At 35.5% G+C, this 20374-nt stretch overlaps 1 protein-coding gene across 3 annotated transcripts in view; it reads right to left on the bottom strand.

The window, feature by feature from the left end:
* Positions 1 to 20374, bottom strand: part of SPRED1 (sprouty related EVH1 domain containing 1) — a 58246-nt gene that overhangs the window by 12439 nt on the left and 25433 nt on the right. For all 3 annotated transcript variants that reach the window (XM_035329123.1, XM_035329122.1, XM_035329124.1), the window contains exons 2-4: positions 11245 to 11419; positions 4617 to 4785; positions 3285 to 3334 (exon numbers count right to left, since the gene is read on the bottom strand). In XM_035329123.1, the coding sequence (XP_035185014.1) occupies positions 3285 to 3334; positions 4617 to 4785; positions 11245 to 11419 (394 nt within the window). The remainder of the gene's footprint in view (positions 1 to 3284; positions 3335 to 4616; positions 4786 to 11244; positions 11420 to 20374) is intronic.

The following is a 20374-nucleotide window of genomic DNA, read 5'->3' as shown; positions in this document are numbered from 1 at the left end:
TCTTCATTAAAAAGGATGCTTTCTCTGAGAGACTGTATTTCAAGTACATAAAGTCTAGTAAGCCAAGATCCAACAACATGAGCAAAATGCTAGCCTAGAAAGTGCAAGACAGGAGTTCCATCTTTTGATATACATTTAAGAGTTGCACATGTAAGTTTTGAGCAACCTGTATTTCTACCTGCTATAACTACAACATGTGATAATACCTATTACAGGTAGGTATTGGGGTAACAGCTATTTGCCTGACTAGATCAGAAGGCTATGCGTTTTGGTCTTATTTGAATCATTTCCTTTCCTTTCTGTAGCACAGATCTGTTATTCTATATACAGAAGTCTGTTATTCTTTATTCATTACTAGTAATTTTGATTTTTAAAAACTAAAACCAACAAAATACAAACAAAAACCACAAACCACTGCTAATGAAATTTACGTACAGAGTTAATACTATATTCATATTTCAAATGTATCTGCTAAATATTGGATTCCTAGAACAACATAGGCAAAACACCTTGACGGCAGATGATCTAACTGTTTAAGGACCTATTAAAAATAAAGTTTTCAAACATACCTCAATGACATACTGGGGACTTTATTTATCATGCTAACTAATGAAGTACAACTGAAACTGAAGAATACCAATAGATATGACAGTTACTACAGGGCGGAAACAGAAATAAATCCATAGACCAGGATGCTATGAAAAGTTGCTTACTTAACCCTTTTCTCTTTCTGAGAAAAATATATTCTGATGTTTGAAAAATATTAAGTAGTCATAAGCTCAACTGTTTGATCTTTTGTACTTAATTCCTCAGAGGTTACAAATGGCAGTTCTGGAGTAGTGTACTGATGAAACATTAGTGTACATGAGGGCAGCTGGGATGCTTACATGCAGGTGTAAATCTCTAACCTTCTACCCACATTCTAAAATGTCCTTCCATAAATATACTTCAAAACTCTTAATAGGACTTTTAATCAAAACTACTATAAGATACTTGGGAGAACAGCTTATAGAATAAAAGGGAAAAAAAGAAATCATTATGCTTTTAAACTGTTTGTGTATGTACGAATGTATATATGTGGGGATGGAACAAGTCAGGCTCTCCAATACATAAGTTAAACCAAATGGTCTTACCAGTCTTTCAAGTAAACAAATATATATATTATATATATATATTCACATGCACACATACACACATATAGTGGAGTAAGTTCCACTTGCAAGAGAATCATTCTTGGAAGAAGGAGGGAATTAATCACTGAGCAGAATATGTCCACTATGTAGTATTTCCCAGGAATTTGTTCTCGAAGACTAGACCTGTATTTTGTAACTAAAATTCTATGCTGACATTCATAACCCTGTGATTATGGACTAGTTAGATACATAAATTTTATTTAGATGAAGCATAGCTAAACCAGGGATGATTCAGCCTCCCCTGTATTTCTCCCCTTTCTCTCCCCCTCCCCTTCTGGTATAGCAGTAGGAAAACACTTCTAGCATTGTTTGTTTCACTTTAGTATGCAGAGATTTGGTAAAATAAATTGGCCAGCTTTCTTGCCTCTAGAAAACAGGTAATTCTTATCTACCCAGAGCATGAATCCACAATTAGGCAATGCATGTTGTGGTAAAGTCTTGAAATAAGTTTTCCTGTATAGAATGTGACACAGATAGTTTTACCAGAAGTTTGCACTAAACTGGACTGTACCCACAAATACATATAATAGATGTTGTAAATTAACTTTTTTCCACTTTTCTGAAACCAAAACTTTGTAAATATGTGAAATCACATATATTTGCTTCAACTTTGGCATCCTTATATAGAAACATTGTAACTAGGCAGCATAATCAAGAGGTAATTAGTTGCCTCTAATCTCATTAGGCCTGTAGAAATTGCTCAACGATTAATCTTTGTAATAAAGCATGTTTAAACAAGTCTTTTAAAGCTTATTAAGGATAGCATTAGCTTTGGCCCACATTCCTCCACCCTGTCAAGAACTCATTCTTACTGTAAATCCAAAATATCCAATTTTAAAGCAATTTTAAATGCCGTAAGATAAAGCACTGCAAGTAAAGAGGAACAACAGGTGGTTGAGTGGCCAACTCTTACACAAAGAAATTTCTTCCACCATAAAACAGAAGGAAATCAGGAGACACTTCTGCATTGCTACTGCATTGCAGCATCCTTTCAAAATACTCCACTGCCTTGTTAACAATTTGATTCTTCAAAATAGGCTGCTAATTTTCTGGATTTTGTGTCGCAGAGGTTCTACACTGCATCTATCCATACTGATAAAGAATTTAATATTAAATAACAGAACTATTTTCCTCAAGAAACCTTTTGGGAATATTATCAGTTTTCTGAAAATTCACTAAGACCCCTGAGCCAACTTGTTTCTCCATCAGCTTCACATTAATTTAAATATCTTCAGTCTGAAGAGTCAGTGTTTGTGTAAATAAAGAAAAGCCTTCTCTGAAACTGTGAACAGGGAAGACAAGATTACAGGCACACACAGAAACAAGTAGCTTTTACTCAGTTGTGTTACAGCTATTTACCGTATATACAAATGTCTCAATATTTGTTGATATTAGTAGCTTTTTAATTACACAGATTCTTGCACGTTACCAGGCAGTATTACAGTATTTGATATGGTATTTGTGTAAAGTATCGTAACTCTGAAGCATAATGTAAAAGTGTAAAGTAAGTTATCAACGTAAGTAAGTTATTAACTCTCCTGCTATTATGACCTCTAGAAATCAAACAGTACAAATAAGGATCTGTAAAAAAAATGAATCGCAAATGATTACTTTATATTCAGTGAATTTTTAAAAATTATCTGAACTTCTGCCTTTGTTTAGACTAGATTCCTCTACCACTATCTCAGCATCTTTTCAACCCCAATCATTCAGTGTTGGAAGCATATACCGCTGCAGAGTGAAATCTAGGAAAACAAACAGGATGTGTCTGTAAAAGAAAAAGATGATCCTGATCCCTCAAGCGAGTCTGAATAAAAACAATTTTCTCTTTACTCCAACGACGATGTAACCTAGAAGATGCATTTTAAAATGAAACTCACGATGGCTAATCATTCTATTGATTAAATATTGACTACTTAGTTTAGGACAGACAATAACACAAATCTTCTAGATCACTCTTCTGGAACTTATTTCATTAAATTTAATTTTGCTGTTGCTCTTATTTGCCTATTCACAATAATTAAACAAATTGTTCAAACATTTTCTTCAAAAAAATAACTGCACGATTAATATAAAAACTAAAATACTCACTTGAAAGCAGTCTTCTGCCACTTCAACATCATTTTGGGAGGGTGGATAGCCTACAAAAAAAGGTTTAAAAATAAAACAGAAAAAGTTATTTTATTTACTGTATACTGCTTTCAGAATCAACACCATCCTTCAATATCTACCTATGATATTGGCTTGTTTACTTTTTTAACCAGAAGATCACTGTATTTCAAGTTGATTTTAGTTAAGTATTATTAATTACTATTTTCTGTGATTTTATTACTAAATATTCCTAGCCACACTCCTATCTTCTTCACACCATTCTTATGAAGGATTTTCAAAGAGTCATTCTAAGTCTGAAGGAAGGGAATGTATCCTTGTTAATGTAGCATTATGAAAATTAAAGGCAGATATATTTGGTTAGCATGAGTGCATGTTGTGCTATGTTCTTTTGCTATAAATCAGCAGAAATAGCAACTGTGAGACCCTAAGACTGAAAAGGAGTCAGCATCTCATTATTTCTCTTGCAGGGATCAGCACAATTCAAAATCATTCTAGTATGACAAAAAGCATTTTCCTTCAAAAACACATTTTACCCTTTGCTAATACGGTAACAAACATTGAAGCCCCCCCCTAAATCCACAGCACAGATTTTTTTTTTTTTTCACAAGCCTGAAAGACATGCTTTTTCCACTCTGGATACCTGTTCTCTGCCATTCCTCTCTTCCCCCATCTAACACTATATATATACATATTTCATATTTTCAAAATATATTTTTCATATATCTCAAAATTGAGGTGTTAAAAACTTAAATTTGTTCACTAGCTTCCACAAGGTCAGTGAAGCTCTAGAGCCAATTAGGCATATCATTATTAGAGAAAATTCTTCTACAGTCCCATATAAATCTCAGAGCTACTGTGTCAACTGTTAGTACACAAATTCAACTATGAACTGAAATTATCAGTAGATAAAAAGAGATCTCAAAAGGTCTCAAGTCATTCAATTTTATAGTTTAAGAATACTGAAGCTGTAACAGCCTTCTGAGAAGATGCAAGTAAGACACTGTAACACTCCAGCTTCCTCCATTTAATCACCTCTTAAAAAAAAAAAAAGCAATCCTTTTTTATGTAGAGATGTTTTGGGAATTACCTCAGTACTTTTTGTGAAACAATTTAAGATGCTTGGATGAATGGTACTTTCAAAATGCCAGAAATACTATTTTAAAACTGTTACAATGTCAATATGTTATCAATCATTCCACGTCTTTAAATACTATTGGCACTGAAGCAAAGGACTTTGCATAGTATCATCTCCATTATTAAACACAAGAAAAAAAGAAAAAAACATCAATGCCCCTTCATCTGAATACATGCCTTGAGAAATATCCTCTACTGCTCTCCGAATACCTCTATCAAATGCTCTTGCATCAGCAGGACTCTGAAATGTGAGGCCAAACTTTTTGTCATCAATCTTCCAGTGGTAAAAAGTTGGAGTAACTTTGTTGTAAACGAGGTCCTTCTTCAACGTGCATTCCAAGACCACCTTCCAGAAATAAGACAGAAGGAAAAGGCATCACTGACTAATACAGCAAATTTGAGAACAAAATGTAGCCTTCATGAATTACCTGAAAACATGCATCAAAAGAGCAGATAAAAACCTGTTTAAATTCTTCCTATTACAAGGATGTAATTTTAACTTAGTGCATAATTTGGCCATAATGGCAACTAACAGCTACTGATAGGGCAGTATGGGTTAGGGACACTGTGTACTGAGCAAGTCTTCCCAGCCTCTGAGTTTTCTCATACCTGCAGCAAGCACTTTTGTCAGTACACAATTACTAGAAGTTCTGCAAGTGAAATAAGCTACACCTTGCAAAAAGCATTAGTGCGCTAATATCTAGTACTACTGGGAATTTTATCTGTATACTTATTCTACACGTTTTTTGAGCGCTGAACTAACTTCATGTTCATTTCAGGCATTTTTCTTACAGAAAGACAAAGAGAAAATAATACAGGAGAATTGTTTTAAAAACTGAAATTAATCAACCTACAAGCTTCTTGTCTATATTACTGTCTGTACTTAAATTTATTTATGGCTCATTTTCAACTATAAGGGAAACAGTTATTAATAACACACAGAATTATTTGGCTACAAAACCATTACAGGTATACATACACAACGTTATCAAGCAAAGTCACAGGTTTCACATCTTTTCCCCACTAAGTTAGCTGATTTTTTACATATGTTTGCATATTAAATTTCAAAAATTATTAAATGCAATATTGATGCACTGAATGTTTCTTGATACATAATCCGAGATGAACAAGAAAGTCTGAAGGTACATGCATTGATCTGTTCCTGGATCACTAGGTGTAGTTAAATGCACTGCAAGATAACCTGTATCTACATTCTATCAGATTCTGAAAACCTACACTTGGAGTGGAACAAGGAATTTTAACATTTTATCTTTTCTACATTAAAAATTAATATTCTGAAGATACAGTTAAATTTGTTATGTACACAGCTTTTTTTTGGACAGAAAAATGCAAGATTTCTTATGGCAGGTGGGAAAATTAAGTTAATTAAAAACATAACAGAAAAATCTCTAAGTTAAAAAAAAGTATGTCTGTACTTATTCTTACATATCCTTTGCATTCTTCCTCTCCTTTCCTTGTCTATTACATAGGCAAGTATTTTTTTCTTCCTGCTCTCCGTTAGTTATTCCCCCTAAATTTCAGCCCACTGCTAATCATCTCCTCTGAAGTTTTACTGCCTCTTATCCCTGTCTCTAGGAGGATGACATTCTTTCCACACATACAAACCCTTTCAGCATTAAAATCTTTTTTTTCCCCTCAACTTTGAGTTCTCTCTCTCTCTCTCTCTCTCTCTCTCTATATTACTGCCTAAAAATTCCCTACAAGGTACTGCAGCAACAAAAATCATTCTGCAGTTCTACGGTGTACTAACTGATCATTCTTTGTTATTTTTTGATGATTTTAATCTTGCCTCCTCCAAAAAGAAAAGCAGTTCAAACTGAAGACTTCTCACACCATCACATTTTCTTGATCTGTGATCACTTTGGGGAGATCTCTGCTATATTAGACACCGACTATTTTCACACTATATTTTGCATGCAGTTTCATCCAAAATCAGTAAACAGTACTATAAGGCTGACTTTTTAGTATCTCAATGAACACCTGCTCCTGGAGGAGTTGCTACAGATTTCTTTACACTGAAAATACTTATCTGGAAAATAAATATTTTTACAAGACAGTAGCACTGAAGATAAACTAATGGAGTAGAACTTTAGAGGGTATGATTTGCAAACCAAACCAAACAATCCTCACAACCCCCCAAACAAAAACCCAACCTACACAACATTCTAGGAATCAGTCATTAACAAAACAAGTAAGCATCCTATACACCAGCATAATTATTTTCAGCCTGATTTAAGGAAAGAATGGATTTGACAGGACAGCACTGATTTTACAGCACTGGAAGTGTATGAAAACATGCCAGTTAATATAGTACATATATGTTGAAAGGGGAAAAAACAGTTGCATCAAAAGCAGCATTTTTCTGACTTCTCAAATATCCCAAACTCCAATTATTTTTTACTACTTTTTTTTTATGGTTCTGATCTCTCCTGATTGTACATGCAGATAGTATCATACAGAGAGCAGTATCATGCTTTCCTGCGTGGCTACTAAAATCTGTTTTCCCAAACCTTTTTAAATAGACCATCCCTAAAATTTCCAGTGATAACCACAAGGAAAATCTGTGAAATTGTAAATTAAACTAATATGGCTCAAAACAATTGCATTTCTTAATAAACAAGGGCTACTGTTCTGATAGTTCTCTTCACTTGGAGAGTTAAAATAAGACTTCCATGCCAGTATGAAGCAGACACCTCAGCATTCACTGGGAGATGTTGCAGAATTCTCAAACTCATGATAGCAAACTCCAAAAGCACACAACTGCAAAAAAAAAAAATCTTAATTCCCAGAGCATATGTAGCACTGTTTACTACAGTATATGTAGCACTATTTACTACAATTTAATACGAAAATCATTTAATATAGCATCCAGATCTCATTAAATACAACACTAATGAGTTCATAATTATTTAAACATACTTGCCTGCTATATGTTTCTTTCCTCACCTCTACAAGCCACTTTCTTCAAAAGTATTAAATCTACTTGACTTATATAGATAAATTTCTCAAAAATCAGAAATCTTACAATTCCAAGACAAGTGTTTTCAAAGAAGTTTGAGATGAATATTAAAGATATTGACATTGCTATCTTGTTTTGGAAACAAACATGAGAAAAACTTATCATATTTGATAGAAAATTCTATTCTGGTAACAGACCCTATAACTGAACATCTCTATAAACTGGAGCCAGTTACTATTTTACTGGTCTCTAGCATTCTACACAGCTTACAACGTTACATTCAGATAGTTTCACAGTTTCTCATCTGTAGACCTAACCTAGAAACACATAAGCATATCCTTTTTGATCATATTTTTGAATACTTTTACTGCTACATAGAATCAAAGACTTTATTCTTAGGACCAAGCAGCATGACCTGACCATATTACTGTTACAAAGCATATGCCCTCAGTGCCACCATGACCCCATGACAATTATTTTTCTATGCATATTTTTTTCCCCCAATTCAGAAAGATGCGAGGACTGTACCATAGCTATCAGAATCAATCTTTTACTTTTTTTAATTGGTGTTGAAGTTTGAAATGAAGAAATTCAACAAGCAGATTTTTAGAACAGAATAGCACTTATATTCAGTTTCAGCTTTGCATCTTTCCATTTACACAAATGCTTGCTGTTCAAAAGGAAGATTTTAAACTTAGACTTGCCACCCTAACTGGTGATCCAAAATATACTAGCCACATTTTTCAGTAAAAACTTGCATAGGAAAGGACTGAAGAAGAACGTAAGGTACAACAAGAAACTCTGTTAGACTTTTCGTTCCATAACGTAAGATTCCCAAAGTCTAAAAACCTGTAAGTGTAATGTATGTTTAACACTGCTGCCATTAAGATAGAAGAGAGCTACTGTAAACACAGTAAAACAGAGCAGCAGAGTAGCAGTGACCAGGTTAGAAGGGAGTGCAATTGTTTCCAGCAGACTGGCTGGAGCCAGATCTAGGAAGGTGGGTATAATAAAAGAGGAAACATGTAATTATGTGAAGGGTATTTTGTGAAGACTTTACATTCCAACACAGATCTAAACAACCTGGGTAAACCAGCAGGGAGCATTCCCTCTTCTAAATTAATTCACTGGTGCCACCACTTTGATTTCCTTTTTGGTTGACAAGAATGCTTTTTGTCAACCCAGGAGATGTTTTAAATAGCTACATACTGCACAAATTTTGTGATGTTCTACATGTAATCTGAAGTCTGTTCATAACAGTGCTGATAGTAACCTAACTCTCAGGTATATAAAGAAATGATGAGAAAAACCCCAGGGCAACTGTGATGAGGTACTTTAATATTTTGATGTTCAGTCCCAAAGTATGATTTATATAACAATGACTAAGATCTACAGTCTTAATTAGATGCCCACATATGCTAAAACATATATGAAGAGATTTGGCACTTTAGAATGGAATTGCAATTGTCAGTAGCATCAGTTGCAGTACTTGGAGAGGAAGCAACTAAGACCAGTTTACAAGAAACTAAGATAAAAAACTCTATTATTCTTTTTTAATATAACCATTGAAGTAGCTAGATAGCTTAATCTATTATCTTACGTATGGATTTTTTTGCTTTGGAATAAATTCTTTCTTCAACATGTAGGCTTGAACAGTAATATTGTTTGTATTACTGTTCATGTTATACTGTTTATATATTGTCCATGTATCTCAGGTAAAAGCCACAGATACATAGCTAACTGTATTTGCTGAGGTATTTCAAAACTTATGTCTCCCCATCTCACAGAAAAAGTGTCCACATTTCCATGCTACAGTAGTTTTGTAGTTTATTTTTTATTATTTTTTTCCAGGATAAGGGAATTTCTACACCTTTTCTGGAAGCTGTGGCAGCTCACAAAAGAGAGACCTGCTGGTCAGAGGAAATCAAAATGTAATCCACTTAAAAAGGTATTTTAACAGTGTATAATGTGACCAAAGAGGAGAAAAAAAAAGACCATCCGTAAGGATTAGCTTTTTTCCTTTTTTTTTTTTTTTTTTTTTTGGTGTTATTCCACTGACATGTTTTCAGAAATGCCTGTGTGTGTCTTTAAAAAGACATATTGAACAAACAATTACATTTCATCTTCTTGGTGTTTAATTTGTATTTCATAACATAATCGTCTACCGTCAAATCTACTTGGACTAGAAAGCCAGTTGTTTGGCTTCATTAAAAAAAGTTATAAGCTGTGCTTTAAAAGTGAATCCATAGGAATATCACTGAGAACACATGTAGGACCACTATCTACCCAGATAAAGAGCAGAATGTTTTTTTAGAATTGATGACCTGATCCTTATCTAACAAAATTTCTCTTCCTGTCCCTGCTGTGGGGGAGGAATCTGCAAACATATTTATACTAATATGGACTGGATTTTGGACAGGAAGATGAGCAGACACATTTAAGCCTTCTGCCAGAAGCGGAAACGAAACAAGGCTTGCCCAGGGGAATTGGGAGAGAGAACACAAACAGATCAGGACACTGATGGCTGCAACTTTTTCATATGCATGCTGAAGGAACTTTAAATCAGCCTTCAGTTCTGAGCATTTTATTACCTTAGATTCTGAAGGCAAGCAGTGAATGTTGAAAGCATTAGGAATTAAGAGAAAATCATCAAGTACTTCTAAATGCAATTAAACTGCTCAAAAACAGCTTCAATATAGCTAAAAAAAAAGTTCTAAAGGGAACTACTGCAAAGTGAGGAAGGAACTGCAGGTGCACATAGCTGTGCAGGAACACAGGGTACTCTGCTAATAGCACTACGCCTCGCTGAAACAACTGAGTCAGCAGAATTTCTATTTATACGCTCTCTTCCTACAGCAGTCACAGTCAAGGCAGAAAACTCAGCAGTCCTGCCTCAAGGGAGAAATCGGTATGCTTGAGAAGAATCGGCAGCATGGCGTAGAGAAGTAATTCTATCTTTTAGGCTTACACAGCTTAAGTTCAGGGAGTTGTAAATTATTGGCAGAAAACAGTAAGCCTTTGATAGAAGTCATTAAGATAAAGATTTTGTGCTTTCCCCACTTTGTTTCCACAGTAAGACATTCCCTTCAAAAATCTATTGGCATACAAGTAACCCAGCAAATGTTAGTAAGCCAATTCTGTCTTCCATAGGTCTGCAGGTAGCAACAGCTGATACTCTACACCAGTTTTCCTTTTGGGAGGCTGACTTTCATGGTGCTATTTAAGACAAGTTTGTTACAGCTATTATTTAATGTAGTTGATAAATTAATACTGTCTATGTATTTGCCAAACGAGATGAATTTTTGGACCTGCTAGTAACTTCATGATTTCTTCCAATAGAGAAGTGAGTTTCATGTAAGACAGCTACCTTTTAAAATTGCCATAATCAAATTCCATATCTAATGGAATCATTACTGAGAAATTCCTTCTGATTTTGTGTTCTTAACAAGTTCTCATTTTCTAAATGCTGACAACACTGCTAATAAACACAGTATCATCACTGTATAAACTGTATAAACAGGTCAACAAACAGATTTGACTTTGACCCTCCATTGGAAAAAAATGAATAGCAAAGTGTTTTTGCAAATGGATGAAAATCTGCAGTGAAAAATTACGTTTTAAAGTTGCTGAAAGATCAAAGTCTTCAATTCTAGAAATGTTTGGTGTTACCTAAAATAAATAGTTGGCTGTCTCAGTATATAATCATATGAATACAAGCTCAGCAACAGCATCAGATTGAGACTGTAAATTTACTTTCCAGTCTACAAGCAACAATATGCAAGCATTAGGTTCTTTGTCGAACACTAAACAGATGTAAATTGTTACCGTTTTATCCCTGAGTCGTTCTCCATGGATAAGAAAATCAGCACAGCTATTCTCTTCCTGGGGAATGACTTTGAAGACTGTGACACAGCTTAGTCCACCCCCTCCAAGTGGTAACCATCCACCACTTGAGTCATCCCGGGTCATCACCACAGCTCGCACTCGTGCATAACTATTACTGGAAGAGATGCAAAAGAAAAAATTAGTTTTACATAAAAGCAAAACAGCTAAGTCCAGTTAAGATACAAGACAAAACAAATAAAGAGGCAAAACAAAACAAACATCACAACAAATCCACAATGAAGATCACAATAATTCATGTAGTGGAGGTTCACTGCTTTCATAACAGTCACCTAGGAGAAACCAGTCTAAGACTCTAATAAGCATTCCTCCCTAGTTTTATGCCCTCATTAGGACTACTTCACATGTATCCTCTTTTACTTGGAGCATACATGTGGTTTACTTGTAAAGAAACTTAACAAGACAGTGCAGTTCCTCAGAGTCAAAATTTATATTCTTCTAGAAACTTTGCAGTCAGTGATCTAGCTAGAGAGGGCCAGGGGCAGGAAAAGAGTAGGAATCAACTCTTGATTTATTTTAGACTAATCATGAAGCGAGTCAGCCACCATGAAATCACACAGAAAGGAGAACAAGAAAGCAGAAAGAGGTCAGGCCTTCTGCCACTGAAATCTAAACAAGAACAGGCTTCTAGCCAGAAATGCTGCTCCCTCCTCCCTCCCACATAGAGGGCCCCTCCTTTAGAAGGGGTAAGTCAGAACACACGTGCTGTGGGGTTTGACAGAAGAATTGGTTATGACTACTTAAGAATTAATATTTCTATTAGCTGGTTCTCTCCAGCGCTTGCAGCGTGTGGAAAATTACGTGAATTTTACAATTTAATGGCTTTTTCCATCATCTAGCATTTTATGAAATAAAGTAGTTATCACTTCATTCCTCAAAAGCCCAATTTCTTTTGCAGACTCCCAGAAAAATAGTTTGTGGTAATCTTCTCTCTCACCTTTTATTTATTTCTATCCAATTCAATGACACATTTTAGCTTTGAGTAGGAATTTGCTGCTACACATGCTGGAAAACCCTGTGGTTTGTCATGGAACTTATACAATCCTATCCTACATTATACATATGTTTTACTGCATGAATGAGTATCCCACCACTTCAAGAAAATAAGCTTCATAATACCTTGTTAGAGTACTTACACCAGTCAGCATTAGTTACGTAGAATTTAGTATTTCCTGTTCAGTCCTTAAAAAGGAACAAAGCTATTCTTTCTGTACAAAAATATGCAATACAGCCATTACCAAACTGTTGTGTTTGAAAAAGACTAAGGCCTTTTCCCAAAATAACAGAAGTTAAGCTTTTTTGCATAATTAATATATTATGCGGTTGCAGACACATGCATGATTCACACATGATTCATATATATATCTGTGTATAAATGTGTATATAAATATAAAAATAATTTTGCTGCTTAAATACATGAAGGTCTGCAAAATGGTGAAAAAACAAGACTACCTAATTTTAGCTTATAGGCAAGTGAAGTTGTTTGTAGAGACTTTGTTTACCCCACAAACTAACCTCCTCCTCCTAGATTCAGTTAAAATGACAGTTCAGTCAACATTTTAAAGCATTTCTATACCAGTATCCCTTAGTAACTTCTCCCATACAGCAGATAAATATAATCAAGAAAAAAAAAATCCTTTATTGTATGCATCTATCAATTCTAATGTCTGAAAATAAGAATTGCTATATTTTGATGATTAATAGTATTACTGAAAGTTGAATCACTCATTGTTCTCTGTCACTCCTTAACTCAGAGATAATTTCAGATTGCAACTGTGCACTTAAGGCACAAGTAATCACTTGTCTCTTATTGTCTCAGGTGAAGAGCCTCCCCTGACAGAAACTGAAGACACCAGGACTTTTCTATGAAACAGTAAGAAATAGGATGCACTACCTGGTTAAACTGTATTTCCACTATTCTCCCTTCAGACTAACTACAAATTTAGCTTAAAAGTTATTCGTTCTATAAATTTGGCTGTCAATTTATCTGAATAAGTTTGCTGCTGCATACCAGAACTACTGTATTTAACATGCAGTAAGAGTTCAGTTCAGTTATCTTTTAGGGACAGTCACAGAACTTCACTTGGGCTAAATGAGAAAAATTAAAACACTACTTTTAAATGGTAGTTTACACTTCACGTCCATTTTCTTTTCAAGAATTGAAGGAGAAGCAAAAGGTAGAAGATACATATAACTTCAATAGTTTAGCTACTTCCATTTCCCAGAAGTCTTCTGGAATTTTTTCCCCCTTCCCTGAAGCCTGCGTCTAGTTAACAATCTTGTGTTTTGCTTCCATATTTTCTATTCTTTACACTATTTAAAACAATATTTATCCTTTCAAATATTTTAGGAACTGTGATATCCACTCCATTAATGCAAGAACAAAAATAAAAGTGCCCAGCAGGTAAATCTATAATATTTAATGAATAACCTCTTAAATCAAAGTTTTTTTTTTGCCTCCAGACAACTACCTTATAAATTAACTAGACAGATTCATCTCTGTACTTGTTTAACAACGCCCAAAATAATGAAGAGACGGCTTTATTTAGTTATTTTATTTTAAAGGAACTGACAATTATTAATGATAGCTATTTTTAATAATGATACAACCTGGCAAAGGAGCAGCAGGTTTTAAGAGTGATTTAAATTTCTAGAACCCCCTAACAAACTGAAGGTGCTGAAGCAAAGCACACCACTGCTGCTACTAAAGCCACAGCTCTCCTGTGTCTTCATAACTGAGAGCCCTATCTACATTTCAGAATTTCTATAACAAATTTCTAAAACTCTGGGATGGTTTAGCTGGGGGAAAGAGGACAGACAGTGCTCCCGTATTTTTCAGCACCAACCCTACAGTATTTTTAAAACCTGAGAGCCTGATATGTTTACCTGCTCTTGCACGTTCAGATATTGCTGGTAGAGCAGCTAAACAAAAGAAAACCAGCCAAACATGGATATCAGTTGAGCACTGCTCTGATTAAACCTTTTATTAGAACTACCACAAATGTGAAATGTAGCATGAAGAACAGCACTGCAACAGCAGGCCCAAACCTACAGTATCACACTCAACGTTTCCTGAGAGGCTCTGATTTTGGTTGTGGTCACTGGAAACTGTAGAGTCAAGGGCAAGCTTTATGCAAAAAGCAAAACAGGATTTTGACCATAGGAGACAGCTGCTCCTCAAGAATAAACCCTGAACAGCAGCGAAGACTGGGGAAACCCAACACCAAATGGAAACCCAACACCAATTCACAGTTATGGAAATGGAACTTCTCTCTAACAGAAGAGTGCCTCAGGTAAGGAGATGAGCATTGCATTCTTATGTGATTACAATGAATTACAAGTTGTGATCACATTGATTTCCCCCTCATAGTTAAGTACCACTGAAAGTACAGCATGTCTGAGCTGTATACCTATTAAACTTGAAAGAAAGTCATTTTAGGACAACATCGTATACTTTCTACTCAGAGCTCAGATATTAGATCTGCAAAGTTTGATTTTAAAAAATACTAGCATAAGACAATTATTGAAGATGATTCTTGTATTAAAACCAAATGATGGAAAGGGGTCAACTTAGAACCCTAAGAAAGTCCTGGGAAGGTAGAAGCAAAGAACTACAAACCATAAGTGGACCAGGAAAATACAGAAGTCACAGTCCTTGCTTGCTAACAACTTTAAGAACATCAAGCATTAAGATCTGACCACAGGTTTTAAGGGCTCTCAGCTCCCTCCAAAATCTGTACTGTACATTGTTGTAATGCTCCTGAGTCCAAAGTGACTTATGACCTGAATGAACAAACTGCTGCTCCAGCTTGGGAAGCACTCTGCTGACCATGACCAGACATCTTCAGCCTAGCAACTCATGAATAACCTGTTTGGCAGGGGATCGGGTGATGTTAGGGGAAAGGACAACCCCCCCCCCCTTTTTTTTTTTTGTAAAATAAAGTTATTTTGTTAGTTCAGGGTATTTCTTACTTGTAATATCAAGACAATTAAAGATACCAAAGCATTATTACAACATTTGTCCTTTCTTCCATTAGAGATCCAAAAGAGAAGGAAGGTTAAGAATTTTCTGCCAAAATATTTTTCCCAGAGAAAAAGATGAAGAGATGTTGAAGGGGAGGAACAAACCCAGAAAAGCAGCTATCTTGTTGCATTCCATTTATTTTAACCCACTTTCTAGGAAAGGGAAGGTTTCCATGATTTATATTAAGCGTTACATATCTTTTATTTATATTGCATCTTGCACAGTTCTATTTTAATGTAAGACTGAAAAATAATAAGCGGTCCCGAGAAAGTTTGTAAAGGCAACCAAACTGCAATTGCATTTTTTTTCCAGTGCTATGAAACTACTACAATCACCATCAAAAAAATGGTTCTGCAAGTTAAAAACTGAACCGTACAAAAAACTGACCCTCCTAGCTTAAGGAAAAATATTTAGTGTTATGGTTTCTTTCCAATCTGGAAAGCAGCTTTGCAGAAAAGGACCTCAGGCTCCTGGTAGATACGGAAGTTGAATATGAACTGTGAACGTGGCCTTGTTGCAAAGAAGGCCAATGGTATCCTGGAGGAGAGCTGCCCGCAGGCTGAGGGATGTGCTCACCTCTGCTCAGCACTGGTGAGGCTGCACCTGGAGTGCTGGGCTCCCCAGTTCAAGAGACACAGAGCTACTGGAAGGAGGCCTACAAAGGGCTACTAAGATAATTCAGGGCTTGGAGCACCCTCATGCAATGCAAGAGGCTGTAGGAACGAACTGAAACACAGGAAGGGTCTAACTGAACATCAGGAAACACTTAGTTAAAAAAAAAAAAAAAAAAGCTCTGCTGGCATAGGTTGCCCAGAGAGGTGGAGTCTCCCCCTTGGAGATCTTCAAAAGCTGCCTGGACATGGTCCTGGGCACCCTGCTCTGGGTGGCCCTACCTGAGCAGAGCATTGGACCAGGTGACCTCCAGGTCTCTTCTAACCTCAACCATTCTGCAGTTCGTTTGCGTATTTACTGTAACATTTCTAAGCACAATAATTTCAATAAAACACAGCTTAAGAAGTTATTATAGGTTAATTTCTCATAAATTCACGTATTTTGAAGTAAGAGTTGTTATTGCACAGAACCACGAGATAAACACTTCTGACAAGGCTAAGGAAAAACAATCATTTTGAATTCTGAAAAGTCTTGACATACTTCGCTATGAAAATACACTACATTTGCTGGCATGCAAGGAACAGCTCCAGGCTGATCTCTGTGTGAACTTGTCATGGATCAAGGCTCCTTACCTTTGGTTGGCACTTTACACATGTACTTTAACCCCTCCAGCTTCTGGTGCTTGTATGTTTGTAGCCTCACCCAAAGAGCTTGGCTTTTTATGGTTCTTATGCAAGCAACTTTGCAGATGAGTTTGCTATTCCCAACTAGAGAAGTGTTCAATGAGTAGATGCATGCCAGGAATACCAAAAGGTAATACCAAACCACCATACTAAAGTCCATTTGACTTGCAGATAACATTTGTTGAGTATCAATTCAATTTAGAAGAAAGTAATTTCATCAGTATCACTTGACCATATTGGTAACCTACTGATGATGAAAAGCCCTTTGTTACAAAAGGTTTAGAGAATGACTACAACCAGCATGAAACATTAATGAATTATCTGCAACAGGAGATGCAAATATAGCACTAGTAGAGTGCTAAGCAAAACATAATTTACATCAAGAAAATGAATGACAGCATATCCTATTATTTTGTATGTAACTGAAACTGCTATGTACTTTTTGCCATAATAGCTACACACGAGGCATTGCCTGACATGCCTGTTACCATTCTCCTCAACATTATCTCAGAACACATACCAAGCTGTCGTGCTCTTAAAAGGCAAAACTTTGTAGATTTTCTCCTTTAAAGTGAGAGGCAAAATGTACACTATAAGGACAGAAGGCAACCATGCCTGGTTACCATGCCTAGGAATATGGGAAATATATACATATTTTTTGAGAAACTTAGTAAGAAAAGACATGGATTTTCAGGAGGAACCATAGACAAATGTGGGTATACTTTGGATGTTGGTACTCACACTGACTTACAAATGAATAGTTGGGTTCCCATCAAACTTTGGACTCTGCATAAAAAATGAATTAGACATTCCTGCTTGAGCAAAAAGATACCTACAGAAGCCTGAACTACCAAGCAACCTAGCCTGAACCCAATATGGCAGATAGAAAAGGCTACATGGGAAACAGTATCACCTAAGGAGGGAACAATTGGTATCCTGGTGCCATTGGTATCGAGACAAAAAAAAAATACACAATGCTTATTTAGAGAGGCAATTTAACTTGTAAAACAATGTGTTTGACAGTGCATCTACAAGTCAAAGGGGAAAAATGAGACAGATGAAAAAGTGTCCAAAATGGGAAACTGTCAAAACAGTATATTGCTGTTAAGTGTTCTCTTGGACATAATATGAGGAAAAAACAAACTAAAAAATGGTAGCACTAGAAACACACTTCTATTTGAATACAGAAAACTTACGATTTGTGACAGTGCGAAATAACTGAGGCTACAAGGAAGAATGGCTATTGTTGCAAGAGTTTTTACAAAAAGCAAGAATGTGTGATAAACTGAGAAGCTGCTAAAAATTTTGAAAACCATGAAAATTACCAAGTTGAAATTTGACATTTGTGTGAATAATATTTAACCCTGCTTCTCATCTCTTCTTGTTTAATAATTGGAGATAGTCTCTATAACTATATATAACTGTATGTCATCCACGATGATAGGTTACATGAAGTAACCTTTGAGTAGATTGAAGGAGGTAACATCACATACCTGGGTTGCACCTCTTTCAAAGAAACTGCCTTCTGTAGGCTAAAGTTTTTGTAATGGTATGGCTTTTGTAACACAGTATGATAATGGCATATTACTTGGAAAATTGCATCTGATATCAAATACAAAAGCAACTAAAAACTTTTCCAAAGAAGTTAAAAAGAACCAAAGTAACATTCAAACAGGGGTTAACATGTTTTGGATAAAGAGCAGAACTAAGAGAAGCAGCAGATACAGTAAGGAGTTTCCCTTGGAGGGGTGAGTGAAATGAGTGGGACTTCCACAGCTACCTGTTTAACAGAGGAGTGTTGGTACGAGGTGCTCCTGGACTAAATTCCTTCCAATTTTAGTCAGGTAGGATAACAGAATTTAAGTGGTTAGATCCTGCTAATCATATGCTTTCCCAGGCCTAACAGACTTCCTCCAGAAAACCCTAATTTCTCCTTTTTCAGACAGACACGAACTCCAGAAATATTCAGTCTCCTCATCCCAGTCCTGCTTCTACTCTCTCTATATGTTCTCATTGTTTCTTCCTCCACCTTATCCCAGAATTCAGAGATCCAGAGAAATATCTTCACTAAATTCATATCACAGAACTGCCAATGAATCTTCAAAATCCATGAAATCACTACTTGTTTCTTACTACATCGCAATTGAGGTATTGGGTACTGAGGCCATGTATTAATTGCAGCTTGCTTACTACTGAAACATAGAGAAGAAAAATTCCATAAAACAAAACAATCAACAACAACAAAAACAACATCAAAACCAAAAGAGTCATTTAAGAAAAGTTTCCTCTGCTTTTGCAAGGAAGAAAAGAAATTGAATGTCTAAATAAAAGATGGAAGACAAGCTCTGGCACTTCAGTAAACTTAAGGCAAGGACAAGGTTGTAGACTGAGGCAGATTCCACCAAAACTAACACAGCTTGACACTTTTAGTAAATGTCCTCAGACAACATCCATCCAGTCAATAATTTCATTTTTTTAAATAAAGCTTACATATTCAGTTGTGACTTATTTTCCTTGGAACAGCAATGCTTACTACAGCTGATAAAAAATAAAGTTCAGAGACAATGAGTATCTGAAAAACAAGTCAGAATTCTCTCTTCTCAGGACCATTTTCCTCCACTCTTACATACAAAGCCCCTGAGCTTCACTCAAATATGCAAGTACAATTAGATTATGCTCATAGTCAAAGCTATTAGTCATCTAGCCATCAAGATTAAGGATGACAGGACTCCGGAATCCCTGTTAACAGGAAATATGAATGCATTAATCAACAAGTCACTTTGTAATAACGTCCTTGACCAGTAAAATAAGATGAAGGTAACTAATACACTGAAATAAAATTATGGGAATTTTTTAATGAGCAGTTTCAGCTACCCTAAGAAGGTATGTCTGCCTGTACTGTATATATGTTATTTTCAAACAAGCATCTATGTAATTTTTATGCTTCTTGCATTTAAAAATAGTACTCCACAGATGTCCAAAAAACTATTACTTGCCACCTAACACATCTAATAAATTATTCTGCAAAAATAAGTACAAAGAGACAAACTATACACTGCTATACTTTATCTAACACACTGGAAAACACAGTCTCCTATTTTATGTTCACTATATCTGATTTTATTTCAGCTTATCCTGGACTATGGGACAGCAACCGCCTGTAATAAATTTAATTCAATAAAGCCCTGAATGCATGATGATATTCAGTATATAGTTTAGGTGCTGAACTGCTACATACATCTTTTGCCAAGATATTTAGCGAAGGAAAAAAAAAAACAAACACACACATCTGTCCCACTCAGTTTATTCTCCTCAAGCAACACTTCAGAGGGAAGGCAACCACAAATTTAAATTTAAACCTTGCAGTGTTAAAACAAATTTGTAAAAGACCTACCTAGATCATTCCTGACATGCATTTCCCACTTAGCCTGCACAGAAAATGTTCAGAACCAAAAATCAAATAAAGCATATCCGCCTATAAAAAAATAATCTTTCTTTAAGTGTCTTGCTGAGCTTTGACATTACTAATGAATGTTACATATGGAAAAAAAATGTTTTAAAACTATGTGCATTAAAACTGTAGTTGATATTGTTAAATCTAAAGCTTGCCTCAACATTTACATTGAAATGACTTTTCAGGGACTTTAAATTGTCCATAGGAAAATGATCCTGGAACACAATTTACTTTGCAAAACAATCACTAATGCTACTTTTTTTAAAGTAAGATGACAAA

The sequence above is a fragment of the Oxyura jamaicensis genome, chromosome 5 (assembly GCF_011077185.1).
Source record: "Oxyura jamaicensis isolate SHBP4307 breed ruddy duck chromosome 5, BPBGC_Ojam_1.0, whole genome shotgun sequence".
NCBI classification, from domain to species: Eukaryota; Metazoa; Chordata; class Aves; order Anseriformes; family Anatidae; genus Oxyura; species Oxyura jamaicensis.
The sequence above is the reverse complement of the archived record's forward strand: the minus strand, read 5'-3'. Positions and strand labels throughout refer to the sequence as shown.